Source organism: Lygodium microphyllum, chromosome 22 (genome assembly GCF_053477565.2).
Source record: "Lygodium microphyllum isolate KBCC chromosome 22, Lygodium_microphyllum_v1.1.10, whole genome shotgun sequence".
NCBI classification, from domain to species: domain Eukaryota; kingdom Viridiplantae; phylum Streptophyta; class Polypodiopsida; order Schizaeales; family Lygodiaceae; genus Lygodium; species Lygodium microphyllum.
The window spans coordinates 15,137,119-15,154,481 of record NC_141156.1 but is presented as its reverse complement, the minus strand read 5'-3'; the positions used below and the strand labels follow the sequence as shown (position 1 = coordinate 15,154,481).

Genomic DNA, 17,363 nt, shown 5'->3' with positions numbered 1-17,363 from the left:
CAATTTCAATCTTTTGCATGAGTTAGGCCATAAAAGACCAATCCAAATTATCAAAAGCTTTCTTCAAGTCCACTTGAACCATCAATATCTCTTGGTTTATATAGTGTGCATAATCCATTGCCATTTGCACATGGAGAATAGTATGCAAAACAAATTGTCCTTTGATGAGCCCATATTGGGCAAGGTACACAATCTTTAGGGAATGTTTATGCAATTTATTAGCTAGCACCTTGGCAAAAATATTATACATACTACCCATCAAGGAAATAGGCTGCCAATGTTTGTGAGAAGAAGGCAAGGGCACCTTAGGTAGCAATTTTACAACTTCTACTTTTCAAGAATCAAGCATAATCCCTATTTTCCAAACTTTCTAATAAAGAGAGATTAAAGGTGGAACAAGAACATCCACTGGTTGTAAAGAATTCGTCCATCAAGCCATCCAAACCAAGGCTTTTGTCCATGGACACATGTACCAAAACTGCATCCACCTCATCTTTACTTATGTCTACTTCCAATAGGTCAACTCTATGGGAGGGAACTTGATTCTTAACCAAATCACAAAACACCAACCAAGCAATCACAACCCTCTTAGAAGCATGCCGCTAGGGCCCAAGTAAGTCCATGAAGTAATCTATAATAAAGGGGGGAAACATTATTATTCAGATGAATGAGTAAAATATATTAGCCACATTGGCCAAGGTATATAAAATGTAAGAGACTATTTTTTTCATCATTCAACATAATACAAAGTCTCTTCCATCTTTGATCTTCTTGGTCACAACTTCTATGGTTTCCTACTAATTCTCTCTCCTCTTTTTCTCTTTCTCTTCCTGTCTTGGTTTTCTCTCTCCTCTTTCTTTCTCTTCTACAATCTTTCTCTCTTCTCCATGTCTTAGTCCGATTTACTTTTGAGTTGGGCCTCTCTTTCCTCTTCCTTTCAAGCTCTTGCAAGCTTCCATGGCAGATCTCAAGCTTCAACAGTTCTTTTCTTTATTATCATCAACTACAAACATGGAAGGATTGTTGAAGGACATTCCTTGCATCCTATAGAAGATATCAATCACCATTTTAGCTGGTTTCTGTTACACTTATCACTTAGAGATGCTAGCTCAATTCACACTAGTTTTGAGCTGGGGAAACTACAATTTCAACTTTCACTATCATATCATTGCTTCATCTTTAAACCTTCCGATAGAACTCTACTATAGCAGACGCTCAAGTAAGGACAGCCCTTGGTTTTTATGCAAGCTAGGACAGCCCCTAGTTCTATGAAGTTTTTAGAAGATTCTAAAACAGAGATATCTACATCATTGGTTATGTCATCAATGATGTTAGCATGCCATGTGTCAACATGTATGCATGCCATGTGTCGATGTGTCGACATGCATATTATTATGCCATATGGCATTCTCTTGTATCGACATGTTCCCCTTAACCTCCGTATAAATAGGGGTCGTGGGCTACAAGTCCCTTGCTCTTGCCAACAACAATTGTGAGGCTCCTACGAGGTAAGTTCTCTTCTAGTTCTTGTCTTGTAATCAAGCCACACTCTTGTGGGCATTCTCTTGTAATCAAGTTATCTCACAATCAAGTTAGATCGATTTCTCTTTCAAGTTCTTCTCTTGTAAATTGTGAGAGCAATCTCCTCGCCCTCAAAGAGCACTTGGCACACCCATAACAATTTGGCAAGACTCCTACCACGATCTTGCCTAGTCATGATAAAGTCCATGATGGAAGGTATTGTTGCTTCTTTACAAAGCATCCAGCAACAAATTCAAGAGCTTCAAGAAAGTAATGCAAAGTAGCAAGCAGAGCAACCACACGCTTTGGGCTTAGTTATACAAGACCTACAACAACAACTTCAAGAAATTCAAGAGACAAGCCTATATCAAGCCAAAAGTCCATCAGCTACAACTAGCAACCTTCATGATCGACATAGGAAATAACCAAAGGTCAATCTTCCAGTGAAATTTAATGGCACAAGGTCAAAATTCAAAGGTTTCCGCTAGCAAGTACGATTGTTAATACATATGCAACTAGATCGTTACCCAAATGATGCTTCTCAAGTCGCCCTCATAGGAACTCTTCTCTCAAGTATAGCTCTCTCTTGGTTTGCCCCCTTGCTTGAGAAGAAATCCCCGTTGCTATATAATTTTGAGGTCTTCATACAAGAGTTCTCTACCACATTTGGAGAAGTAGACAGAGCAAGAGTAGCTGAAACAAAGATTAGAAATCCAAGCCAAGGGTCGAGACCCACCTCGGTGTATGCATCAAAATTTTAGCAACACATAACGATTTAACATGGCATAAGGATTATTTTATAAGTCCATTCTATTGGGGATTAGAAGATAATATTAAAGATCTTTTGTTCATTGTGCCTAAGGTGCATACACTTAGTGAATTTATCTCTCAAGCAATTGAATGTGACAACCACCTATTTGAGAGAAGACAAGAAAGACGTTGAGGAGCCACTTTGAATTTAGGCATGATGAAGTCTTTTGAAGACCCAACTGTCAAAGTGCAGCGATGCGGAAGCGTGGGACCAAGACTGAGAGAGAGAGTGAACATAGAGAGGAGAGAGAGAGAGAGACAGTGGAAGATGAAGATCTGCTGTATAAGGTGTGCTGTATACAAAGATATGCAGATATATACACCGGCGTAGTGCGCGGGACTGCGTGTCTCCACCTCGACGATGCAACCTACTGTCCACCTCGAAGCACGCTGCAGTCTGCACGAATCTCCAGCCTGAAATCTGCAAACAGAAGTGTGGAACAATGTGCAGAACGTCGGCTATAAATAGCCTGAAATAATGCGAAAAATATGACAGGTCGGCTGCATTAAATGCAGCCGACTGGTACAATCCGACCAGACTACCACGTGGCAGCTGATGTGGCACGGCCAGGGGATGACAATCGCTAACACCCCCTCTCAGAGCCTAGACGGGGCAAAAGCCTGAGGGATCTGGCATGTTTCCGAAGTAGAGCCTGGGGAAGCGCCTTCGTAAACAAATCTGCAAGATTGTCCTCTGTCTTGCAGTACTCCACGGCTATGGTCTCATCCAGAAGATTCTCCCTAATGAAGTGGTACTGGATCTCTATGTGCTTCGTCCGGGCATGGAAAACAGGATTCCCTGCCAAGGCAATGCAACTCTCACTGTCGCATCGCAGAAAAGTAGGACGAGTCTGGGGGCAACCAAGCTCCTCCAACAATCTCCGAAGCCACACAGCCTCACATGTGGTGGAAGACGCGGCCTGATACTCCGCCTCACTAGACGAAAGGGCTACCATGGGCTGCTTCTTGCTACTCCATGAGATAACACCTACACCCAAGGTAAAACAGTAGCCTGTAGTAGACCGCTTGTGGTCCACATCACCAGCCCAATCCGAGTCGCTCCAACGTGCAAATACAAGAGCTGAACCACCTGTGCCAGCTGGATAATGAATCCCTAAGTCAGAGGTCCCCCTCAAATACCGAAGTCTGCCAATGCACCGTCTGAGGTTCACTCATGAACCCCACCAAGAGACCTACAGCAAAACAAAGATCAACACGTGTGTTGAGGAGCCAAATCAATGATCCAATCAACTAGCAGTAGCGGGAAGCATCCGCCAAGGGAGAATCTGAATGTGAAGTGGCCTTCCAATTCGGATCCATAGGAGTAGAAATGGTCCGACAATCCTCCATCGCAAAAGAAACCAAGAGCTCCTGCACATATCTCTGCTGAGAGATGAAAATCCCCCTCTGAGACTGATAAATCTCATGGCCCAAAAAGAAGTAGAGTAGACCCAAGTCCGTCATCTCGAACGTCTGATGTAAAGCTGCCTTCGTCTCTTTGACCTTCTAGGCATGATCACCTGTGACAATCAAAAAGTCAACATTCAACACAAAAAGCACACAACCAGCCTCGGAAGTGTGTACATAAAGCTGCGGATTGGCCTTGGAACGCCGATATCCCAACTGTGACTGAAGGAACAAGTCAATCTTCTCGTTCCATGCACGGGAGCCTGCTTGAGGGCATACAAGGCCTTCTTTAACCTATAGAGTTGCCCATCTAAAGATCCAAAGCCAAGAAGGTGCTCTATATAGATCTCCTCCTTCAAATCACCATTGAGGAAGGCCAACTTCACATCCAACTGGTAGATAGGCCATCTCCTATGGCCAGCCAAGGCAAGAACAGCTCGAATAGTCGCCATACGAGCAGTGGGGGCAAAAGTATCATGACAGTCAATCCCAGGGCGCTGTGAAAACCTTTAGCAACAAGGCAAGCCTTGTGCTTGTCCAAAGAACCATCGCTAAGGTACTTGGTCTTGAAGACCCATTTGACACCAATCACCTTCTTATGCGAGGGGTGAGGCACGAGAGACCAAGTGCCATTCCTCTCAATAGCCTCCAACTCGGCTTCCATAGCTTTCTTCCATGGTGTGGACTGTAAAGCCTCCTTCACGGAGGTGGGCTCTCGATCCTGCATAGCACGGGTCATCAAACAATAGTTAGAGTAAACAAGCTCCGTAAAATGTGCATGGTCGCTCTCCATCAGCTGAAGACTCTGGGATATCCACCGGTGGTAACTCCTCAGGGGCGACCGGTGGAACAGTAGACTCTGTATCGGAAACAGAATCGGAATCAAAAGGAGCGGGCTCCAAAGAAACTGTCTCGGGAGCCCAACTCTCCCTTGGATCTCCAAGAACGGGATGCTCCTCACCCGCTGCTATGGCCGGAACCTCCACGAACCGTACATCTCGACCGGTGTATACATCCTGCTTTACGGGATCATACAAACGATAGCCTTGGGACTGAGAGCTATAGCCAACGAACATCTATCTTCGGGAAGCCGCTTCAAATTTATCACGATGAGTCTTGGGAATGTGAACATAGGCATCACACCCAAAAACCCTAAAATAAGAAACATCAGGCTTAGTCCCAAAGTAAGCCTCAAAAGGTGTCATCCCATCAACGGCCGAAGTGGGGGATCGGTTAAGGATGTGGACTGCAGTAGCCACAGCCTCGGCCCACAGAAACTGAGGTGTCTGTCGGTGCTACATCATGGTGCGCGCCATCTTGATCATACTTCGGATCTTCCGTTCAAGAATGCCATTTTCTTGAGGAGTGTTGGTGTTAGCAAACTCCTAGTGAATGCCTTTATCTGCACAAAAACGAGCAAACTCATTAGAAACAAATTCACCACCCTTGTCGGATCACAAGGTCTTCAATCGCCGGCCCGATCGGTTCTCCTCAAAGAGAAGCCAATCCTTGAAGTGGGAGAATGCCTCCAGCTTCAACCCCAAGAAGTAGGCCCAAGTCATCCTGCTATAGTCATCTACGATCAACATGAAGTACGAGCTCCCTTTCAAGGACTCGTTCCTCATAGGGCCACAAAGATCCGTAGATACAAGCTCCATCGGTGAAGTAGACCGCTGCGAAGCTTTGTTGGGAATCGCATCCCTATGCTGCTTCCCACGAATGCAGGAGACGCATGGCTGCTGGCTCACCACTATGTCCGGCAACCCTCGAACAAGTTGTCCACGTGACGCCCTCCGAAGATAATCATAGTTAAGGTGACCAAACCAAGCATACCATAGCTCGGACTGTGTCTGAGAGATAAGAAGAAGAGTAGGGAGAGCGGTAGAAGACGTCAATTTGTAGATGCCGTTCTCCTCATATCCTGGTGAGAGAACCTTCCGTGATCCACGATCAAGGACTCGTATCGAATCACTGTCAAACTCCACCAAAAGTCCAAGTGAACAAATCTTATAAACTGAAAGTAAATGATACCCTAAACCTGACACATGCAACACCTCTGAGGTATGGGTACCACCACGTCCATCTGGAATAAGCTGCATCTCACCCCGTCCTGCAATAGACACCGAAGAGCTATCTCCGATGAAAATCTGCCCATGCGAAGGTCGCAACTGGGCAACACCAACTGATGAAGGAGTCATGTGTCCGGAGGCACCACTGTCTACAATCCACTCTCCAGCCTGGGGAGCTGTCATCGCAACATCAAAAGCATTCGGTGTAGAGTCCTCGATGACTGCTAAATGAAGAAACGCGGCTGATGAGGGTGCAGCCACCGCTCCAAAATCCTTTGAGTCCTTCTTGTTGGTGTCCTTCTTGTCTTTGTCGGAATCCTTCTTTCAATGGCCGGTCTTACCACAAATATGGCATGTGAATTCTTTTTCCTTGTCCTTCTTTGAATTGTTGTCCTCCTTCTTCTTCGTTTGGTTCTTCCCCTTCTTCTGAGAGGCTTGACCTGTCAAAGCTTCCGACTTGGAAGCATGATGTCCCTTCAGTTGTTCCTCTTGGTCCAAGACCATAGGAACCAGCTCTTCCCACCGAAAAGCAGACTCACGTCCCAAAGCAATAAGGGCAGAGTAGAAAGCACCGAATCGTGGCGGCAACTGGGACAAGAGTGTGATCGCCATGTCTTCGGAGGAAATTGGCTTCCCCGCATTCTGAACCTGCATCTGAAGTTGTCTAAGCTTGTTGATGTGCTCCCGCAACGAAGAAGACTTATTCACGGACAAGGTCCGCATCTGCACCTCCAAAGAAACCCGCTTCATAAGGGTCATCCAGTTATACATCTGGTCAAGCTCCAGCCATATCTCCCAAGCCACCGTCAAGTGCTCGATGTGGACTATCACGGTTGTAGTACAAGACAGAAAAAGAAAGGAACAAATCCAATCATTCATTTTGTCCCAGTGAGACTGTGCCTTGGCCAACTCCACACAAGCATCGGAAGAGAGTTTCGACTCGTCTCTCACGGAGGGCCAGTCGATCTCCTCCAGTACAAGCTCCGCCAAATCGTAAGACTCAAGGATGGCCAACATCATCACGCGCCAAATGCGGTAATTGTCGCCATCGAGCTTTTGATCTGAGGGAAGAGCCGGTAAGATAGGCACCTTCCGATCCATGATCATCCGGAACTCCAAGTCAATCTCTGTAGACATCTTCACCTGTAATGCCTGCACAAACGCAAAAGCAGCCCCCTCTGACTGTGAAAACGCAGCCTGCTAGGGCTCTTTCTTCCGCGTCCCGAACCTTCTTCAACCACCGGAGGCGATGAAAAAGTAAAACATGCACTTGAAAGCTGAAAGCACAGCCTTCCTCCTCTTTAAATAGCAGCAAACAGCAACAAATTCACCAACTGGACTCCTTTCCCACGCGCCCATGCTCGCTTCAGCCTTGTTTCGATGCGCAGCCCTCCCGCTCGCCCTCGAACGCTGGAAATGCGGCCTTGTGTCGCGATGGAATCTCCTCTTCAGGCAGGTTCTTCACTCAGTCAGCCCTTCTTCACTGCTCCAATACCATGTCAGAGTGTAGCGATGCGGAAGCGTGGGACCAAGACTGAGAGAGAGAGTGAACACAGAGAGAGAGAGAGAGAGAGAGAGAGAGTGGAAGATGAAGATCTGCTGTATAAGGTGTGTTGTATACAAAGATATGCAGATATATACACGGGCGCAGTGCGCAGGACTGTGTGTCTCCACCTCGACGATGCATCCTGCTGTCCACCTCGAAGTACGCTGCAGTCTACACGAATCTCCAGCCTGAAATCTGCAAACAGAAGTGTAGAACAATGTGCAGAACGTCAGCTATAAATAGCCTGAAATAATGCGAAAAATATGACGGGTCGGCTGCATTAAATGCAGCCGACTGGTACAGTCCAACCAGACTGCCACGTGGCAGCTGACGTGGCACGGCCAGGGGATGACAATCGCTAACACCAACAGCGTAAGAAGACCGAGTATCTAAGGCAGAGCCTATGCAAATTGATATAACACAGTTCAAGCCATCCATAGTTTTAAAAAAACAAAAGTGATGCATTAATGGATTATGCATGTATTGCGGCCAGTCGAGACACATAGCTAAATATTAGCCTAACAAAGAAAAAATGAAATTCATGGCACCACTACTCCATCACTATTGAGAAACATCAATGTCTAGTCCTAGTAGAGACCATACGGCTAGACAAGGCTTCAAGAAACCTAAAAGAAGGTCTCCTTCTATCTGCAAACCCAAAGGTTAGCTTTATGTTACCAATAAAGATTCACCTGGAGGGAAGACAGAGACAGACAAGCTTTGTTGACTCTAGAGCCACAACATGCTTCATGGATGAGAAATTTGTAGAGCAACATGGTATATAGCTTCTAAGGAAAGCAAAGCCAGTATGTGCAAAAGTAATTGATAGTCGATCTCTTGCTTCAAGAGATGTCTGGTATGAGACTTGACCTATAAAAGTTACCCTAAGGAGTCTTGTATCAAATATAGCCTTCAACACCATCCATTGCCTAAATAGTCTCATTGTTATTAGGCTACTCTCACCGGAATTACATAACCCAACATCAATGGGAGGTCTAGAAAGATTGAACCAAGGCCAGTACAAAATAATAAAAGGAAAATTTCTCGATGAATATATATTGGGGCAAAGGTGTTCATGTGTCAAGCAAAGAAGAATCCATCCTTTTTAATTTATGCAATTCCAATGGAGAAGCCAAAGGATTAAAGCCTAGATATACTTCCAACTCAATATGCAAAGTTCAAGGATGTGTTTAAAAAGAAGAATGCGGATATGCTATCAAAACACCAACCTTACAATTGTGCAATAGATTTACAAGAAGGAGCTCAGCCTCCTTTCAACCCCATCTATAAGTTATCCCAATATGAATTAGCAAAGCTCAAAAAATATATTGATAAGAATCTTACCAAGTGACAAGGAATTCATAAATCATTTAAAATCTCTAGTGCGGGTGCTCCAATTCTATTCGTCAAAAAAAAAAAAAAGATGGATCCCTCCGTATGTGTGCAAATTATAGAGGGCTCAATAAGATTACTATCAAGAATCACTACCCTCTTCCCTTGATTCCAAAACCCCTTAAACAACTTGGGAAAGCCAAAGTCTTCACCAAGATAGATCTTCATGGCGCTTGCAATCTTGTCAAGATAAAGGAAGCTAATCAATGGAACATGGCTTTTCGCACAGCACAAGGTATGGGCATTTTGAATATATTGTCATGCCATTTGGCCTCACAAATGCTCCAACAATTTTCCAACATATAATGAATGATATCTTTCAAGAATACAACTTTATTGTGATCTATTTGAATGACATCTTGATCTTTTCCAAGAACCAATGGAAGCATAAGTATCACTTAAAATAGTTTTACATAAATTGCAAAAAGTAAGCTTATATGTAATGCTGAAAAAGTGTTCCTTCCATCAAATTGAAGTTGAGTTTTGGAAAACGTCATTTCTAAGAAGGGAATTTCTATGGACCCTAAGAAGGTACAAACTATTCTAGAATGGGAGACTCCATTTTTATGAGATGTTCAATGCTTTTTGAGATTTGCAAATATTTTCAAATCTTTATCGAGGATTACTCTAATATTGCTGCCTCTCTAACCAACCTAACTAGAAAGAACAATTTTATATGGGATCAAAAGGCTAAACAAGCTTTCAAAAATTAAAGCAAGCCTTTACCTCAACATGTGGATCCATTGAAGCCCTTTATCATGGAGATAGATACCTCAAATTTTGCACGTGGAGCTGTTCTATCCTAGATCGATGATGACAATCGAGTTCATCTAGTGGCTTTCCACTCAAAAAAATTCTCTACTACAGAAATGAAATTAAGATAAAATTATTCTATACAATGCAAATGAACATTCAATATTGCATCAATATTTGCATGCATCATGGTTCACTATCCATGCCCAATATCAACTTTAGCCGTAAAAGGAGCCATCGATATATGCAATCATCATGGATAACAACTCAAAACAAAACTCCAGCAAATCAATGTCGATATCCATATCAACATGTTAAATGAATCCATAATAAACGATAATTACAAATTTTCCAAGACACTTAGAATATGGCATTTGTGAAAGTTTAAAATAGGTGTTTTATACATTTATGAAACGCCTAGGTATAAAACGAGTTTCCTAACCTTACAAAACGGGTTCCTTTGCAACTATGTGAGGACTCCTTGGAGACCTAACAACGCCTACTTGAAGGCACCCCTCGTAAGATCACTATCTATACAGATCACAACAATCTGGATTATTTTATGACTTCTCACGTCCTGAATCGTCGCCAAGGAAGATGAAGTGGTTTCCTATCCAGATTTGACTTCCTTGTTACCTATAGGCCTAGCCACCACCAACAAAAGCCAAATGCTTTATCTCAAAGATCCCACCTAGCACCAAAAGAAGCTAAAGAAGTATATGACCAACAGAATTCAATAATCTTGAAACCTGAGCATTTGAAGTTAAGGACAGTTATTAACAAAGCCCCAAAAGACCTTGTATTCTTATTAAAGATCGAGAAGGAAATTACAAAAAACTCATTCGCCAAGGACATAAGGTGGCAATTACATCAAGGCCAAGAACAAACTCAAAGGAATTTTCAGGACATTGATGGACTACTCTATTAAAAAGCACTCCTCTATATTCCTCCCAGTCCTTTGCAAGTGGATATACTCAAGAAGAGACATGATCTTCCCTTAACGAGGCATTTTGGGGTTAACAAGAAAATAAAGCTAGTTTCAATGGATAATTAGTGGCCGTAAACGTGGAAACTAGTGCGTTCTTGTGACACATGCAATCCAACTAAAGTCCCTCATCATCCACCTCATGGCCTTCTTTAACCATTACCTGTTTCAAGTAAGCCATAATCATCCTTATGCATAGACTTCATTATTGAACTACCTTCTTCCAGAGGGTATGATTCTATCTTTGTAATGGTTGATCCATTCACAAAAATTACACACCTATCCCAACAACCAAGAGTATCAATGGAGAAGGGAAAGCAAGGCTCTTCCTGAAATGGATATATCAGCATCACGGATTACCTAATGATATTGTCTCTAATCACGGACCCCAATTTATACATGGGTTTTGGAGAAATCTCTTTAAACTACTAGGAGTACAAGTGAATCTTTCTTTGGCCAATCACCCATAGAGTGATGGACAAACAGAAAGAGTCAATCAAGTCTTGGAGCAATATCTTAGATGCACAATCAACTATCATCAAGAGAATTAGGCGGATCTATTACCCCTTGCTAAGTTTAGCTACAATAATTCCTCCCATGGCTCCACTCAATTCACACCATTCTTTGCTAATTATGGTCAACACCTGAGGATAGACAATCAGGTAAGATCATAGGAGAAGAATCCGGCTACTACAAACTTAGCTCAACAACTCTTTGATATTCATAAAGAGTTGCAAGCATAGAACAAACAAGCTCAAGAGAAATATAAAAGAAATGCAAATAAGTTTCACATGCAACATCATACAAAATTGGAGATCAAGTTTAGCTTTTTCAACGTGATCTACATTCTTCTCACTCCTCCCAGGAACTGGATTATCAACAACTTGGGCCCTTCGAGATGCTTGGCCAAGCAAATCCAATCACCTATCGTCTCCAACTTCCCTAGTCCATAAAAGCCCATCGTATAGTCCATGTTTTAGTCTTGGAGTCATGCCATACATCTGGTATCCCTAGAAAAATACCAAAGCTATCACCTTTGATCATAATTGAAGATCACCAAGGATATGAAGTAAACAAAATCCTAGATTTGAGAATTTCAAGCGGCAAATTACAGTATCTTATCCATTGAAAGGGCTATGATGCAAGTGAACAAACATAGAAACTAGCTTCCCATCTTCGAAAAGCCCCTATTAAGGGTCATTAATTTCATCTTCAACACCCAACCAAGCCAAGGCCTATTCAAAAGCACACCACCGCTCCTCATGGAACTCCATGCTAGAAGGGGGGTTAATATAAGAGACGCTCAAGCAAGGACAGCCCTTGGTTCGCATGCAATTTGGGACAACCCTTGGTTATATGAAGATTCTAGAACATTCTACAAGATATCTCATCGCTATGTAATTGTTGATGTCAATGTGTCATATATCAACATGCATGTCATACCGTATGACATCCTCTTATAACGACATGTGTTCCCCTTAACCTCCCTAGGCTATAGTATGAATAAGGATCATAGGCTACAAGCCCTTCAATCTTACCGACACTAGTTATGAGGCTCCTGCGAGACAAATCCCCTTCCAGTTCTTGTTTTGTTCTAGTCTTATCCTGTATCGAGACTTGTCTTATATGGAGTCTTATCTTGTGATCGAGCCATGCTCTTGTGAGCACTCTCTTGCAATCAAGTTATCTCGCAATCAAGGTCTAGTTCAATTTCTCTTTCAAGTTCTCCTCTTGCATGTTGTGAGAGCAATCTCCTCACTTTCTAAGAGCACTTGTTATGCCCTTAACATCTACTTCATGAGTTAAAGCCTTCACTACTCTCCTTTCTTGGTATTCTTTTCTTTTGAAACTCTAGATATACTAGAACAACCATGAAAGCTTGCCATTAAGCTTAAAATTATTTGAAGAAAGCTTCAAATATTGCTTTTGAGGTCCACCGACAGCAATTATCTACAAAGATTGCCTCAAGATTGAAGACTTAGAGTCACTCTTCATCAAGATCATATATATGGAATATAAATTTAACGAAATGCTTGTATCAGCCCATGCTTCCACTTTCAAGCTTCGAAGATCATTGAGGACTACTAAAGATTGATGCTAGATCAGCCTTTAAGCTACCATGGCCATTGGAGTACTTAATGGAAGGCATTGAGCTTACAAATCCTTATCAAGCTTCTTGAAAGAGGTATTTCCATTCCATTTTCGACCCCACTTTCCAATCCTACAGTTAAGCCACTATCCATTTGCTTAGAGGGATTGCATAGAGGGATTGCTTCAAATGTAGTGTCCTTTCTCCGTTAGAATTGTTCCATCAGTGAAATTAGTGAACTCCAAGTTTTCTTGATTGCGTACTATTGAGCTTTTTAATCATGAATCCTAATCGCTAATTTTCCCTTTAAAAACTCCATAAGAATTTGGATTGTGATTGGCTAAGGCAGCTAGGCAAGATCAATATGGACTTTTCTCAGCCCTACATGGAGTTTATGTGGGATGGACAACTGACATATCGGGAGGGAGTCCAAAAGTAGAGCAGATTTTCAGCTTATTATAGGAAAAAAACTCAAAGAGGAGTTCAAAAAGAGATCTGAAATCTTTGTCTTGCATCTCAACAAAGAAAGTACAGATCAATCCAAAAATTTAGTGAAAGAAACAGCCCTTAAAGCATCATTAGAGGAGACAATTACTTATTTCAAGTGCCAAAAGCCCTTTCACCTAAGAAAGCGATGAATCATCCTATCGACCTAGAACTTAACTCAAAGCTCATCAACAAAATCCCTATAAACTCTCCAAATGTGAAAGGAAAGAGGCAGTTAAGCAAATCAAGGATTTACTAGAAATAGGGTTCATCGCCGTACACCTCATTGGTGTTGTTGGTAAAGACAAAAGATGGCAATTTTCACATACGTATTGACTATTGGGATCTAAATAAGACCATTGTCAAGAATAGGTATCCCATATTAAAAGGGAATAATTTATTGAATGAGTAGAAGAGAGCCAAATATTTCACAAAGATAGGCTTGAGATTGGGCTACCACCAAATTAGAATGAGAGAGGATGATGAGGTCAAGATGGCTTTTAAGACTAATTGGGACCTCTACAATTTCCTTGTTATGCCATTTGGGTTAACCTATGCCCCAGCCACCTTTCATAGCTTAATGAACAAGATTTCTACACCCTTTTCTCTTCAAGTTTGTGCTACTGTTTTCCAACCACATTTTCGTCTACAACAAGTCATTTAAGGATCATCTTGCAAGGGTGTTTGACATACTAAGGGAGCATCTCATTTATACAAGAGTGTTGATATACTAAGGGAGCATAAATTGTTTAGTGCCCCTTCCAATGGTCACCTTAACGAGAAGATTAATCCTCAAGGCAAAGAGGAGTTGGAGTGAATGGAAGCCTCTTCACCTAAAAACTGAGCTAGCAGTGCAAATGCATTTTGGCCATAGCAATCTCTCTTTGAAGTAAATGGTTAATCCATATTCTTCGCAATTGCGATCCCAATGTGTATATCACTTTCCCTCCTGTCTCGAAAGCAAGACGAGCAGGTGCATGTCTCTCTCTCTCCCTCTCTCTCTTTCTTTCTTTCAGGTTTTCCTTCAAAGAAATGCTAGAGCCCACTCTGCCTCGTTACCATTAGCAGAAACGTCACGACAACATGACCACTGTATAAGCATAACTCATAACTCACAAGCGTACCAACTGAAACTGCATGGAACCACAGAAGGGGACCAGCAGGCCGAGGCAAGGTAGGGCGCCCAAATCTTTCCTGCCATTGCATGGCATGATGCTCCAGGCCTCGCAGGCGTCTCCAATGCAGATGCAACAGCAAGAGAGGTGACGCTGCAGAAGTGAGAGCTCGGTAAACGGCAACAACCGACATCAAGGGCCCCCCCGATTTCGCCAGCTCCAGCCTTCTATAACGATCGTTGAGAGCATATGGGCGACGAGTGAGAAATGTACACTGTAAAATCAAATTACCAAAGAAAAGGGCGGAGCAATAATAATAATAATAATGCGTGAATTTGTATTAAAGAAAGTATTTACAAGCCCTTCTGAGATAAGGGCAGAGACATATTCTGTAATCGGCATCTTTATGTTCATACCATTAATCGTGCTTTCTAAGGAAGAAAGCTTGCGTAGTGGTGAATACAGGGGCACTAGCTTTCTTTACTATTCTAACACATGTTTAAATACCTTTCAAGCCATCTAACACGTGGCAACTCGCTCCCCCTTGCATGCATGCAGGGCACTAGGGTGGGGAAGAGCATTAGATCGCTTGATGGAGAGGAAAATCATTCTGGGAAGAGGGTAGTAGGCTCCAATGGCGAAGGAGGGATGGAGAAAGACTATGCCTCAACCACTAGATCAAGGGGTCAGACATGGTAAAGTTGGAGAAGGTAGTCAAGAGCAAGCAAGCCACCATCAATGCTCAAAGAATAGCAGAGGCCACGGAAGTGGGCAAGGTGTGCTTCGGGAGGCAACTATTCCTCTATCTATTCAATGGATTCATCAAAGGTATGTTGATTATGCTTCTTGTGGAGTCTTCCTTTATTTCATGGGACACCTCCCCCCCCCCCCCCCCCAGTAAAGAATGAATTCAATCAATGGTTTTATGCAATCCACCAAGAGAGAGCCTTCATCCACCAATGTAAATTTTTTGGGAGGTTTTTTTCATGGCCCTACTCAACTCACATGTGCTCTACTAAAAGAACATGGATGTTAGGCTGCACAATGGAGTATAAAGGAAACTTGATTTTGGTGGTGCCATGGTCACCTTCCTTCTCCCCTATCATTGTGCTCCAACACAAATGTCTATTGTGGGTTACCCTAGCTAACCTTCCTATATGGCTTGATGATGAAGTCTCCATGATTACAAGTGCCTTGAGTTGTGTCCTTTACATGCCATCCAATGCTTCAATCTATGGTTCCCTCAAGCCAAAAAGAAAGGAATGTATCCTCTAGGATCGCTAGAGAGAACCCCCTAAATACTTTGAACTTGCATATCAAAGCGAATTTGAAGTGGTGGTATAAGTTAAGTTTGGTGACTTCCCTAACTCCTATTACATTTGCAAGCAATGTGGCCACATTGCCAAGGACTGCCCCTCTAAGGGGGAGGCACCTAATAAGAAGGGGGCAGCTACAACAAAGGAATCCAACACCAAGCCATCAAAGCCCCCATTTTTTACAATGAAAAATGTAATCTACAGAGACAAAAGAGGAGGGCAAAAATAATGGACAACCCCTCTATGGAGAGACTACTATGGTCACAGACCCTCTATTTCGCAGAAGATCGTTTGGCTAGTATAGCACAACACCTTAAAATCTTTGGCGCTCGTAGAGTGTGCTTTGTCTCACAATTCTTTTTGGACAATAACTCAAATGTGGTGCAGGCAGCGAAGGATCAAGTGGATACTCTACTAGGGACTTATGATGAGTACTCTAATCACTCAAGCTCCCTAATTAATAGACATAAAATAGAACTTATATGTCAGACTAGATGGCCCACTAAGATGGTTGGAGCATTATGGATTTGAGATTATTAAGAAATGTGAAATCTTCCATTATCTGAATGTCCCTTGGGGTTGGGCATGACACAAACAAAGATATTCCAATGGTTCCTCCACAAGCTATGGATAAAGTACACAACTGGACCTAGGGAGCACACTCCTTTGGTGGGAGATTGGTAATTTTGGGCACAATGCTAATCTTGAGCATTATATTCATTGCTTTAATATTGGCCTCTTCTTTAAGCTATTGTGGGAAGAAGGAGCAAATTTTCGAAACTTTATTGTGGTCCTACCAAGGCAAGGAACAATGACATGTAGTGTCCTCAGAGTTTACCACCACTAATAAGACGGAAGGGAGAATGGGCATAGAGTCTATGAAAGACAAGGCTACTCCACTGCTCCTAAACATGTTAAATAGGAGGTCTAGTGATCAACCATGCACTTTGATCACAAGAGCTCTCATCTCCGACACCCAAACCCAAGTGGGAGGGTGGGCTAAGCTTACATGGGAGGATTTCATCTTCTCTAAAAATATTTTTAACATTAATATGCATCGCATTATACTTTTTAAAAAGTATGCTTCATAAAGAAAGCCCAAATCTACACTTTATAAAGAAACTCTTAATGTTTGAATGAAATTAATGATGTTTAGAGAGGGAGTAAGTGTTTGAGTGATTGTGTGGGCTCTTTGGCCAATTACACATTGCCAAAGATGATCATAAAAGTATTAGGTCCATTGGTTACAAGACTCCTCTCAAAATTTGTTGGTGAGAGTTCAAGCATTCTCTGGTGCATATTTTGTTTTCTTAAAAGAAGGTGTTGTCTTGTGGTGACTAGAATACTTATATATGTGACATGATGAAATTATTGATGCTTAAAGAGGAATGGGTGAGTGGATGTGTGTGGCCTCTCTATATTGCCTTTCCAATAAATAAAAATAGGTCCCACACACATGTGCACATGCAAACGCACGCGTGCGTGCACACACACACACAAGTATTGGTGGATATGAAAAGCACACAAGTACTGGTGGAGATGAAAGGCACACATGAAAGCATGCATTAGTGACTGGGAGAATGGGGAAATAAATAAAGGTAGAATTACATGTTGAAATGGTAGGCCATGCAGTGAAATTGGATACAACTTGGAAGAATGAAACAAAAACTTTGAGAAAGTGCACTAATACATGCATAGCAATCAAAGAAAAAGAAAAATTTGAGTTGAAATCTTAGTTAGATCCTTGCAAGAAAGTCATAACCATGTATAAGGAAAAGCTTGATACGTAGAAGCCATTGTTGGTTATACCAAAATTGGAAATAAAGATAGAATGCCTTAAGAAGGACATACATACATGGGCAAACATATTCAAA

At 42.3% G+C, this 17,363-nt stretch overlaps 1 protein-coding gene across 5 annotated transcripts in view; it reads right to left on the bottom strand.

Moving 5' to 3' along the window:
* Positions 1 to 14,531, bottom strand: part of KDTA (KDO transferase A) — a 174,065-nt gene extending 159,534 nt beyond the window's left edge. Inside the window, exon 1 of one of the 5 annotated variants that reach the window (XM_087663212.1) lies at positions 14,183 to 14,531. In XM_087663212.1, coding sequence (XP_087519338.1) covers positions 14,183 to 14,366 — 184 coding nt within the window. In that variant the 5' untranslated portion in view covers positions 14,367 to 14,531. Of the gene's footprint in view, positions 1 to 14,174 lie in introns of all 5 variants that reach the window. The other 4 variants (XM_087663211.1, XM_087663210.1, XM_087663209.1 and 1 more) reach the window with 4 other exon arrangements.
* Between the last annotated feature and the right edge of the window lie 2,832 nt (positions 14,532 to 17,363).